The following is a 12,581-nucleotide window of genomic DNA, read 5'->3' on the forward strand; positions in this document are numbered from 1 at the left end:
TCCAGCCACCCAGGCTCTGGATTTTGTGTCTCTGATGCTGAAAGCAGGGACATAGGGGAGAGGCTCCATGTTCAAGGGCCTCAGCTGGAGCTCCCTTGGGGTTAGGACTAATCAACATAGCAGAAATGAGTGTGTTTCAGAATCACTCACAAGACCTGGTTTCTTGTTCTGGCTCTGTCACTTGCCAGCTTTGAGACTTGGAAAAGTCATGTATCTTCCCAGATCTTGATTTTGCCATCTGCACATTGGTGGTAATAAGGTCTGCCTTCCCTGCCTGCTTCATAGGACAAAAAAGCAAAAATACTTAGAAACCTACAAAACCTTTATAGAAAGTCCAGGGATCCTCTCTCTTCTTCCATAGCCTACTGGATCTGAAGCGCCTTGCTGTGGCTTATTTGCACATTTCTCTAACGATGTAGTCATTTGGCCAACAAAGTCTTCTGTTCCAGTTCGTGGGTCACTACCCTTTGAACATGACTTGCCCATTCCCTGCTGCTTTCCCAACATCTCTCCTGAACTGATCCGTTCTTTGAGGTCTAAGTCAAGACCTACAGTTCTTTCGTGAAACCTTCCTTGACTCCAACCCACATTCATGGCCCGTCTTCTTCCAATCTGTTATCTGTGACAATCACTTTGGACACCCCCCGCCCTGCATAAATGTAAACTTTGGAGTTTGGAGTACATCACTGACCACTTACAGCATTTGTTCACAGTCTAGTTTATTTAAACAAACTTTGGGGGCCGCAACTCTATGTTGTTTCCCATGTGAAGGGGAAAAAAATGATTAAGATTTGGCCCTGGTCCTTGGGAATCTGAGTCTTACTGGGGAGAGAAATCTGTGAACGAACAATGATGGCACAGTACACTATGGTACAGAAAGGCATACAAAGTATGTACAGGAAGGGAATGATTAACTCTTTCTCGGGGACTCCACGAAGGCTTTACCCACATCTTCTTATCTTATACACCTATGTTAGGGACAGAGTTCCTGACAAACAATAGGCCAATAAATGCTGCCTGAAGGAAAGAAGGAACCAACCAATGATCAGGGACAGCTGAGTATTTTTAAGGATGAATTGGAATTCACCAGGAGTCGAAAGAGAAGAACACGGATAAGAGAAACACCATTCTCGAAGACATGAAGATGGGCAACATGGAAGGGGGAGAAGTTGAGAAACTTGTGAGATGGGCCAGAGCTAATCCGTGAAAAGCCTTGCATGCCAAGCTGTGAAGCTTAGATAGGTGTGTGCTTTCAAATTATGTCAAAATAAACCTGTGAGAGTAGAAACCTGGTCATTCTGGGCAAATGCGGAGTAGACATGAAGTCACAGAAAAGTTGGTAGCACTGATGCTTTCAGACAGATCGTAGACTTCTGTCAGACAGCGTTGTAAATAGTCAATACACACGGTCAATATATACTCAGTCCTGAGGCCATTACCTCTGCAATGAAGGCTAAGAAGTCTCTTGACAACAGCCCTACAGGGAGGAAATGGCGTCCCCCTCTACCACTAGGTAAACAAAAGCTTGGAGGGCTTGCCCGTAGCAACACAGTTAAGCAGTGACCGGATCTCACTGTCAGATCTCACCCTTTCCTGCTGCACCTCCTAACTACATGAGGTTTGACTTGGTTTTTCAGCAGTATAACCAAAAATAATAATTGTGAATAAAAAGAATTGTCAACAACAACAATAATAATGTTTAGTGCCTGAACTAAGATTAAGCTAAAGCTAAGTTCCTAGAAGATGTTGAAAGACCTACCATAAGGGCAGCTGGCTGGCTTTGTTAGTGAAACATGTGAGTCTGGATCTCAGGGTCTTGAGTTTGAGCCCCACATTGGATGTAGAGATTACTTACATAAATAAACTTTATTTTGGGAAGAAGATTTTATTTATTTCAGAAAGAGAGTGAGCATGAGAGGCAGGCAGAGGCAGAGGGAGAGAGAGAAGCAGGCTCCCTGCCGAGCAGGGAACCTGATGCGGGGCTCAATCCCAGGACCCAGAGATCATGACCTGAGCCAAAGGTAGGGCCAACCAACTGAGCTACATAGGTGTCCCCAATAAATAAACTTGAAAAAATAATAAAAGGAAATAAAGGACCACTATAAACTTACATAAATAAACTTTCTGAGTAAGCAATGCAAGACACATGTTATGTTCTTACCCACTATGGACACTGAACTAAAGTTGTATGAATTATCCCTATTATTTTGGCAAAAAAGGCATTTCAAACCTTTTCCTTTGAGCATCTTGCTTTGAGACTCTCTGAGGGAACTACTCCATGACCTTGGGAGCCCAACCCTGGTCCCATCATCTTTAATTGCTTCTATGTCACTTTATCTCCTCCCTTGATGGAAAGACTCTGGCTTCGCAAATGATCTGGAAGGGTTTATGACTTGCCCATAGCTTCCAAAAGATCATCACTAAAAAAAAAAAAAAAAAAAAAAAAAGGAAAAAGGAAAAATGGGTTTTCGTGTTCTAAATGTTAATAGACCCATTGATTTCTCCCAAAGAAACAGCTCTGGGATCAGATTTATAATATAGCCTCCTTAATTACCCTGCTGTGTTTCAAGAACGGAACCCAGAATCACAGCTTTAACTAGAAATCATTGGCTGCCCCTGCCCCTGCCCCTTGTAACCTCTCTTCATCAGCATCAGCATGGGTCCTCCTCCCTCCCAACCCATGTCAGCCCAGTCACTCCTAATGGCCACTCGGGACTTCTCTGATTTGGGTGCCGCCATCTCCCTGACTCCCTCCAGTCTGACACCAACCACAGTGTGGGGCTCTACACGCCCTCACTTTCGGGTTCATCTGTGGCTCCTGATTGGGGTCCCTCTTATGGTGCTTGCTGGAGAATGATTCAGCTTGTTCCCCCCCCAACCCCGTCCCTCCTCCCCTAAGTGTAGCTCTCAAGGTATACCTCTTTTCCCTGTCGTCTGAGGAGCAGTTTGTGACATAGGGCTGGCATCCTCTGGTTTCCCATGGACCGGCACAGGGCTATGGGATGGGGATCCTACCGAAGGGCGGGATCGTTGGGGGCCCACCTTGAATCACGGTGGTGGGGGTATCTACTGCAGCTGGGGAGGGGCTGGGAAATGCTCCGCATACCTGCTTGCCTCCGGTTTCAAATTAGCACTAATAAACGAAAAATACCAGCATTGCTTAGGAGCACCTGGATTCAAATCGGCTGTTTCCTAGCAGATAGGGCAGCCCTCTGAGAGATGAGAACTCTAAATAGATAAAAACTGAGGCGTGAAAAAAGTCAAGGCCCTTAGACACTTCTGCGTGGAGGAAGCAGGCAGCGTGGAGGTGCTGGGGTCACTGGAAGGCAGGCAGCGACACTCGGTGCCTGGCACTGGACTGGAGATGGGCGGAACGGGGTGCAGGGTGGGGTTCAGGGGTCACGCATATGACCATCCTTAACCACTAGAAATATCAAAGTTATTCATCAACCAGAATAGTTAAATTAAAAAAAAAAAAAAAACCTGAACTTCAGAAAATCCCGGAATTAAATTTCTATTCAGAAAAAAAAAAAAAAAAAAGCAGAGAAAGACAAGTGTAAAATAACTAAACCCCAGGACCAAAGTAAGCAGATGTGTGTGTGCATATGAGAGCATGTCTATGTAGAGAGTTACATATGTCATAAAGGCCCAAAAAATTTAAAAGAGCACATCATTGAAAAAAAAATAAAAGTGGAAATGTATACCAACGAGTTCTAAAAGCATTAGGAGAAAGAGGCCTGAGAGTAAATTTCAATCCCCGAAGACCCACTCGTGCCCAAAGAAACCCAGAGAAAAATCTAAGGCATGAAGATAAATCAGAACGTGGGAAGGCATATGTGAATATGGGTATCATATTTGAGACTGGACTTATGATTTCTAGGAACCGAGAAACATTTTTTCAAGAATTTCTGGGGGAAGGTAATTTGTTCAGGCAAAAAAAAAAAAAAAAGAGAGAGAGAGAGAGATTAAGCCGATTGCTTTGAATTCCTAACTGACATAGATCATACTAAAGCATCCCAGAGATGAGGACATGGAGAAGGACATGAATTTAGGACTGTCTGGAGCCTCTGGGGGCCGAGGCACCACAGGGCTGGTTGACTCAGTGACTCACAATGTGTGCTGAGTGCGGACCGGGAGGCAGCAGCGTTGGGAACAAGGACTGCAGTAAGAGAACAAACCTGAAGTCTGGAATGTGACCCTCAAGGTCTCTTTCTCTAAGTTCTGTAAAGTTCTTGTGGGGTTTTTTGTTCTGTTTTGTTTAGAGAAAGAGAGAGAGAGGAGAGAGTGGTTGTGTGAGCCAGGGCTGGGTGAGGGAGGGGCTGTGGGGGAGGGGGGAGGGAGAGAGAAAGAGAGAGAGAATATTAAGCAGTCTCTGCTCCCAGCAAGGAGCCTGACACAGGGCTCAATCCCACGACCCTGAAATCATGACCTGAGCCTAATCTCTAAGGAGTTAGACACCAGGCGCCTCTGAAAAGATTTCTTAAGCTGCCCTGATTCCCGACCTTGAGCACTCCCCTTGTAGTCAGTGCTTAGGTGTGGAAGGAGGCATTTTCCAATGTTTTGCAGGATGGTAGGAGCCCAGGCCCTTGATCCAGAGGGAGGTATGATGGAACCCACTAAGAGCCAGCCAAGGTCATCCTCAGGGAAGGAAGCAAAGCAAAACAGAGTGATCTCTGCCATCACTGTCACTGGCAAAAAAAAAAAAAAAAATCAAACCATACCTTAGCAGAGTTTTAAAAAAAAATGAGTTTTTCTGAGCAACTCGGTGGAAAAATGAATAAAGCAACAAAATAGTGGAATCACTTTTTTCTGTCCATGGCAGCATCTGACAAAGAAATGCACAGCGCTTAAGTCTTCTTCATCCTACGTTTGGCTAGGATGGATACCCCACAGGATGAAAGCTATTCTTGAAAGACACCCTGGACAGCCTTTCCAAGAGATCTAAGGTGTCAAGAGTCATTGAACAGGGATTAGCTCTTAAGTGTTTTGTTGGTCATTGGCAAATAAGGACCAAAAACTCCATGCTAGGCATAGCAATGAGTAAGCCAAGCCCATTCTGCTTCATGAACATTCTTCTGACAATGAGGAGTATTGTATAGTTGGTGGGATTTGACACTTGGAACTGGGGTGGAGGAGTGAGTGAGGGGTTAGAGAAGAAGCAGTTTGTTGGGGTGAGAGGAAACTCAGAAAGAACAGAGGGGGTCTAACAGTTGTAACAAAGCCCAAGAACACCCCAAATGCTGGAGGTCAAACCAGAGGGTAGGGCAGAATCCCTCCACAGTGGTCAGAGAAGATCAGTAGAAAGGACTTTAGAGGGGAGGGATTTAGGTTGGGGAGAGAAATGGATGGTCAAAGGTAGGACAGGTGGGACAAATTGAGGCCAGCATCTGATTTCTGGTGCTGACTTGAGCCCTGCAAACAGTCTCGAAATCCCTTGAGCTGTGAGAGAGGGCCATGTAACAAGGTACAATCCAGCTTGAGATCATTCGGTTAGTAACTGTGACTGAGGTCAGGGAACAAAACTCTGGGTATTGTGAGTAGTAATACAGAAACAAGGTTAGAGGGGAGAATGCTGACAGCTGGAATGATCTTCGCTTACCGTTCCCAAAGGACAACAGAGAAGGTAAGTGTCATAGAAGAAACAACAAAGAAATCTGAAAGCAGAAGCTGTGCATTTGACACTTGACTCACTCTAGGTCCTGAGGAAAAGGTCTCAGATGTGTGTGTGTGTGTGTGTGTGTGTGTGGCAGCGGGTGCTATTATATTATCATTGTAAGAAGAGAACAATTTTAGAATTGCAAGGGCCTTTAAGAGCTGCGAGAACCAAATAGGTAATATGCATTAAAGGATTTTTTTGCAAAATTAATATCTTAAGCATAACAGCCACAGGACTGAGATAAGAACAAAAAAATGTAAACATCTGACCCAGGAAATGCAAATTGTTAGGATATGAACTATTATCACTTAGCGAAAGTCTGATGTTTTCAGGTGCAATGCTAGATACTTTGAAAACATTCCCATTTACTCTTCGTTAAAACCTTTTAACCTGAGTCTTATTAGCTCAATTACATGGACGAGGCTCAGAGAGGTTAAGCAAATTGCCCGAGATCTTGCCCGAGATCTTCTCTTTAAAAACATCTCCTCACTAAGTAACAAAATAAAACTTTGTGCAACAGTTCCCTCAGCTGTTCACTGGAAAGCTCTCCTAGAAACAATAGAAAAATAAGTGGACAGTCTCCTTGAATTTCACAAATTTCAAGCATTTCACGGAGCTTTCAAAAATTCAGCTGGGGAAACTGAACAGCGTTGACTGCATTGAAAGGGCAAGGAGTAGATTTTAAATGTAATCTGTCCCAGGACTTCGCCATAATCTTGGCAACATTTCTGAGAAAGAAACTAAAGTGAATTATTTTCTTGATGAGATCTCCTCTAACAAGTAAAAAAAAAAAAAAAAAAAAAAATGCACTCACTGATGAGTAAACTGAGTCAACTTCTATTGCTTTTTGGTGATCTTTTAAGAATAAATAATAAAAGCCCTTGTTTACTTACCCAAAGGAGCAGTGTCCAGCTCCTTGGAGTAAAAAGTGATATCACTGTCTCAAAACACAATCTAGGTCCCTTAATCCTGCCTCTTTTGATCTCAAAAGGTGGTAACATTCAGTTCGGAGATCACTCATCTGTAAATTGCATCACATTATCTCCGAGTTATTTAAGAAGCATGCTCTGTTTGGTTTCAGGCATTTGAACCTGCTAAAGGCAAGAAGAAGGGTTTGCCACATAGTTCCAAAGGTCTTCCTCTTAACAAAGGCGTCAGAGAAAGCAAAATGATCGAACCCATTGGGAACCAGTACGTCGTAGCCAGGCCCGTGTATTCTGCAAATGCTTTCGGGGAGGAACATAAGAAGAAACAGAGACATCACAAGACCTTTCTGGATCATCTCAAAGGGTGTTGTAGGTAAGATATCTTTTAAGGTATTCGTATGAGGAATAAATGAAGCACGTTCTTCTAACTTTCCAAGCTCTCCTTTCTGGCATTAATGCATCACCTTCAGGGTCTTCTTATCTTTGATTTCCCAACCTCCTACTCCCTGCCAGGGCTGGAAAGGCAATCTCTCCAATGAACCCCATCTCAGCTCTCGACACAATCTCTCCATATCCGAACACTCAGAAATGAGGGCAGAGGAAAGTTCTCAACTGAAATGTTGTAAAAGTCAAGCTAAGGATGTCATATAAGCTCTACCATGGCTAAAGAAAATCAGCATTTTTCTTAAAAAAAAAAAAATCCTTTGGTAGTGACAGCGGTGGGGGGCACTCAATATAGGTAAGGAAGCGAGTGTCAGTGGGAAAGGTGGTGGTTCATTCTTGAATATAGTACCATCTTCACCAATTTTCCACTGCATTTAGGTGCCAAACTTACAACTGGATATGAATTAACTGAGTTGGGGATTTCAATGTTTTCAGCTGTTCCACACAGAAGGCCAAGAAGATTGCCCTGTCTTTGTTCCCCATAGCATCTTGGTTACCAACCTACCAGATAAAGGAATGGCTACTCAGTGACATTGTTTCTGGAATCAGCACAGGGCTGGTAGCTGTACTACAAGGTAACTTTTTTTGAGAGGTAATTGATATGTCCTCGAATTCATCCTTTTCATGTACAGAATTCAATGTTCTTTGATATATTCCCAAGGTTGTGCAATGATCACCATTACCTAATTCCAGAACATTTTTACCACCAGCACCATTCCCAAACCCTCCTATCCAATTAGGAGTCACTTTCCATTATATCCATCCATCTCCCTGGCAATGACTTTCGGTCTCTATTGATTTGCCAATTCTGGGCATTTCATATAAAACAGAATCACAGAAGATGTGGTGCTTTGTGTCTGGTTTCTTCCACTTGGCATCACCTTTTCAAGGTTCATCCATGTTGTAGCATGTGAGGGTAATTTACCTCTTTGCATGATGGGTAAAATTCTATGGTATGGCCAGACCACACTCTGTTGATCCATTTATCCGTTGATGGACATTTGTGTTGTTTTCTGTTTGGGGCTACTAGAAATAATGTTGTCATGAACACTTGTATACAAGTTCTCGTGCGAACCTATGTTTCATTTCTCTTGGGTATGTACCTAGCAGTGTGACTGCTGTTACATGGTCACCCACTAGCAACATATAAGTGTTCAAATTTCTTCATATCCTTGCAAACACTTGTTATTATCTGTCTTCTTTATGTTAGCCATCTTCATGAGTCTGAAACTGTGGTTTAGATTTTGATTTCCCTGATGACTAATGATGCTAAACATCTTTCTAGTTGCTACCTGGCAATCTGTATATCTGTGGAGAAATGAATCTTTTGCACATTTTAAAATTAGGTTCTTTTTCTTGTTGAGTTGTAAGTGTTCTTTATATATTCTGGATACTAGACCCTTATCCAAGATACAATTTTCAAGTCATTTCTCCCATTCTGTGGGTTGTCATTTCATTTTCTTGATAGTAATCTTTGAAACACACATTTTAAAATTTTGATGGATTTTTTGTTTTTAATTTGGTTGCTTAAACTGTAGGTGTCAGTTCTAAGAAACCATTGCCTCATCCAAAGTCACAAAGACTTACACCTATGTTTTATTCTAAGAGTGTTATGGTTTTAGCTCCTGCATTTACATCCTTGATCTATTTGCGTTAATAAAGTAACTGACTTTCAAGGTAAAATCTGAAATATTTGAAGACTTCGAGAAGGACTCTTAGGATTCCTTTGCCTGAAATAAGGACCCTGATGCTTCTGTATTTACAGGCTTAGCATTTGCTCTGCTGGTCACTGTCCCCCCAAGCTATGGATTATATGCAGCCTTTTTCCCAGTTCTGGTCTACTTTTTCTTGGGCACTTCAAAACACATATCTGTGGGTAAGTGAATTTGTGGGCTAATGAATGCTCACATGGCTTTTTCTTTATTAACTCCACTTGACACACTCTGTATTGATTCTAGTTCTGCATAATCCAGGAGTCATCGTTTCTTGTAAGAACTGGGACTGGGGAAGTCCCAGTGGGGAAGGAGGGGAGAACAGCCGGCAATCTCTTTATCCACCACGTTATGGTTGAAAGACACCTATGCTTTAGGGATCCCTATATTGATTATAGTGCATTGTCTGTTAATTAGGTCCATTTCCAGTTCTGAGTATGATGGTAGGAGCCGTCGTTGTGAAATTAACCCCATCGGAGAGTACAGCTGCTCTAGAAATCTCTAATAGCTCAATGAGCAATGATTCTTCAACAGACGAGTATAAGGTGATGGTGGCTGCCACGGTCACAGTCCTTTCTGGAATCATTCAGGTGAGTGCTTTCTTGTGTAATTGGCCCTCCCCTCCCCGTGCTGCTTGTCCTCACTGGTACACATCTTTCTGTTCTGTCTCCTTCCTGCCCACCCCGCCCCCACTCTTTTCTGGGCTTGCATTCCACTCTCAGTGGCCCATAGGAAAGGAGAGGGTCTCCTCACCCCAACCCGAAGCAGAGGAGCAGATCCACATTGCAAAGGTGAGGGAACACAGGTCTAGGGAGAAGGAAAAATAGGAAAAGGGAGGCACCAGTGGTGAGAAGTGAAATACCTAATTCAAGTCATAATGACACTGGTGTCTTTGGAACATTTTTTTTTTTTTCTGATTCCTCAGGGAATGTAATCTAGCTGGAAGGATTTGGGGTTAAGCACTTTGAACTGTCCATCTCAAAGACTTCAGGAAAGCTGAAGAGAATTATGGAGGGGCTAAAGCCTCCCTCCCAAGCCACACCCCCGACTCCACTGCTGGTGAATAGTGAATAGTGAGAATGGCATGGATTCCTCAAGAGGTTGGCTGAGTTTCTGATGAGTGATATTGGCTAAGACCATTCCTTAAAGAAAGAGAAAGTGAGTTTAAACAAGGACATTAGTGGTGTGCCCACCTGACAGACAACATGGCCAATTCTTTTCTGAATCTAGTGCCTTTGCATGTCTGCAGTTCCGGCTACACAGAGACACAAATGGAAAGGCAACCCGGGGACCCAAGGGAAGGAGACTCTGTCTGTGCATGTCATTGCAAAATACTGAGGCTTTGGGGGAATGAACAACTTTGATCCCCCACTAAACCCAAGCACTTCTGAGATTCTGTACACAGTCACATACCTCTTAGGAAAGTCAAACAACTTGTTTGAGGGTGTATGAATAGAGGTTCGCCATGAATGCCATAGCAGCCAGCAAGCCACTTAAAAATAGGAGGGGGTACCTGGGTGGCTCAGTGGGTTGGGCCTCTGCCTTTAGCTCTGGTCGTGGTCTTGGGGTCCTGGGATCGAGCCCCACATCAGGCTCTCTGCTCGGTGGGGAGCCTACTTCACCCTCTCTCTCTGTCTGCCTTTCTGCCTACTTGTGATCTCTCTCTCTCTGTTAAATAAATAAATAAATAAATAGAATCTTTTTCAAAGTTATATGGGAAAAGTTATGAGGGCTGGTGTTGGATAGGATTTAACTCTGAAAGGTATATGGGTATGTCTTCTAAAGATACAGCACCTTGAAGAGGAAGAAGCTTCTTGGGGTGGATGAGACTTACATGCTCCGTGAACGCTCTGTCACATTCTGCCTTGGGAGTTGAATGGGGGAAGGAGGGAGAGGGAGGAACCTGGAACCTGCGATGTTCTGGGAGGCAAGGGCACCTGCTTCTTCATTTACATACAGACGGAACCTTTACATTTTGGATCCTTCCCCCTGCTGGTTCTCTAGTTGCTGAGGTGCACCTGTAAGGCAGACTGCCAAAGGCCTTTGCCCTTCTCTTTCCAGTTGCTCATGGGGGTCCTGCGGGTCGGATTCTTGGTGATCTATTTATCGGAGTCCCTCATCAGTGGCTTCACCACAGCTGCTGCGGTGCACGTCCTGGTTTCTCAGCTCAAGTTCATGCTTCAGCTGACGGTCCCAGCACACACTGATCCATTTTCAATTTTCAAAGTAAGTAGTCCTTTGGCCTTGAACAATCGAAACACGTGATATTTACTATCCTGTTTCTGGGAGGCTTTCCTTTCATGACTTCCACGTGGGGCTTCCCGACCACTCCCGAGAATCCAACAGGTTGTGAAATTTAGTCACATTCAGAAAAAGTTAGGGGCCAAGGGAAGAACACTGAATATTGAACCGCATCTACCATCTATCTAGCTAACGTGAACAACGCAAATCAGGTACCACGTCCCTGAGATTTGACTCTGAAGTATTATTTAAAAGAAAAATAATCTAGGTTCATTATTACAGGCTTTAGTATTTTGTTCCACGATTTAAAAATCCCCCCCCCAATCTTCTCTTGAAAGAAGTATACTGAGTCATAGCATTTCTCTATGTCTAAAAAGCAGGTCTTGTTCTTTGAAAATGGAGGTGCTTCAGACACCTGTATGCATCCCTGTTTATAAAGCAAAAGGAAATTAACCAATATGTGACTAGGACAGTGTGCCTGGGGCTTAGTGATTCTCAGTTCTCTCTTTTTGTCCTGCTGAATCTCGCTGAAGTTTTGCCTGTTGTATCTGTCTTTGCCCAAAATTAGCTCTTAGTTCTGCTGATCTTTTCTATCATTCTTTTAGTCACAAATTCATGTATTTCCACTCTGATCTTTGTTATCACCTTCCTTTTATGAATTTTGGGCTTATTGGTGCTTCTGTCAAGACGGTCTTCGGAGCTGAGACAGAGTTTGCTCCGTATTGGAACCAGCCCTCTCTCACTCCCATCCAGAGCTACTCTAGAAGGGGAGTGTTCGAGGAGCAATTTGGGATCTAGTGTGGGCCTGCTTGAGCTCTCCGGATCCCATGGATATGGGATCCAACTGGCTATAAAAATTAAAACCATGCTCTGTGCACTATTAGCCAGGAAATGAGTTTCCAAAAGTAACACAGACAGTTAACTATAAATTGTGAAGGGCTTAAGCTTAAAAAAAAAAAAAAAAAAGGCCAGGAATTAAGGGATACATGCTAAGAAAACTATCGGGGAGCAGAGGGTATTCCCTGGATGGAGAAATGATGCTGATTATAAAATAATAACCCATAAGACCTAAGAGCAGAAGAGACAAGTTGTAAAACTGTGAAAAGTTACCAGGGAATTTTGACACCAGCCAAAGATATTCCCCACAAAAAGGCTACAAGCGTCCCTATACTAACAGACTGCCAGTGCTATGTTAACTTACTCATTCATGGTTAACTTGAGCAGAATAGGGAATCACTCTTCTACCCATGCCAGTCCTTCTTGCCTCAATTTTTTTAATCTGTCTGGAAATAATCAAATATTGCATCCAAATTATACGTCAGTATAATGCTTGGGAAAGAAATGAAACAAATGAATAAAGAAACAAACAAAAAGTAGAATCAGAATGTATAAATACAGAGAACAAGCTGATGATTGCCAGAGGGGCTGGGAGTGGGGGTTTGGGCCAAGTGGGTGAAGGGGAGCAGGGGATTCGGTTGAGTTATAGAATGAGTATGTCCCAGGAACAAAGGCACAGCATAGGGAATATAGTAAGAGAGATGTCAAATCATTCTATGGTACACCAGAAGCTAGCACTGTGTGTCAGCTGTACTCTAGTTAAAA

At 43.3% G+C, this 12,581-nt stretch overlaps 1 protein-coding gene across 2 annotated transcripts in view; it reads left to right on the forward strand.

Annotated features, from left to right (window-relative positions):
- Window positions 1-12,581, forward strand: part of SLC26A3 (solute carrier family 26 member 3) — a 32,836-nt gene that overhangs the window by 1,181 nt on the left and 19,074 nt on the right. For both annotated transcript variants that reach the window (XM_045089658.1, XM_004739522.3), the window contains exons 2-6: window positions 6,738-6,955; window positions 7,462-7,601; window positions 8,792-8,902; window positions 9,156-9,328; window positions 10,800-10,964. In XM_045089658.1, coding sequence (XP_044945593.1) covers window positions 6,825-6,955; window positions 7,462-7,601; window positions 8,792-8,902; window positions 9,156-9,328; window positions 10,800-10,964 — 720 coding nt within the window. In that variant the 5' untranslated portion in view covers window positions 6,738-6,824. The remainder of the gene's footprint in view (window positions 1-6,737; window positions 6,956-7,461; window positions 7,602-8,791; window positions 8,903-9,155; window positions 9,329-10,799; window positions 10,965-12,581) is intronic.

The sequence above is a fragment of the Mustela putorius genome, unplaced genomic scaffold (assembly GCF_011764305.1).
Source record: "Mustela putorius furo isolate JIRA1106 unplaced genomic scaffold, ASM1176430v1.1 tig00003845_pilon_pilon_pilon, whole genome shotgun sequence".
Classification (NCBI taxonomy): domain Eukaryota; kingdom Metazoa; phylum Chordata; class Mammalia; order Carnivora; family Mustelidae; genus Mustela; species Mustela putorius.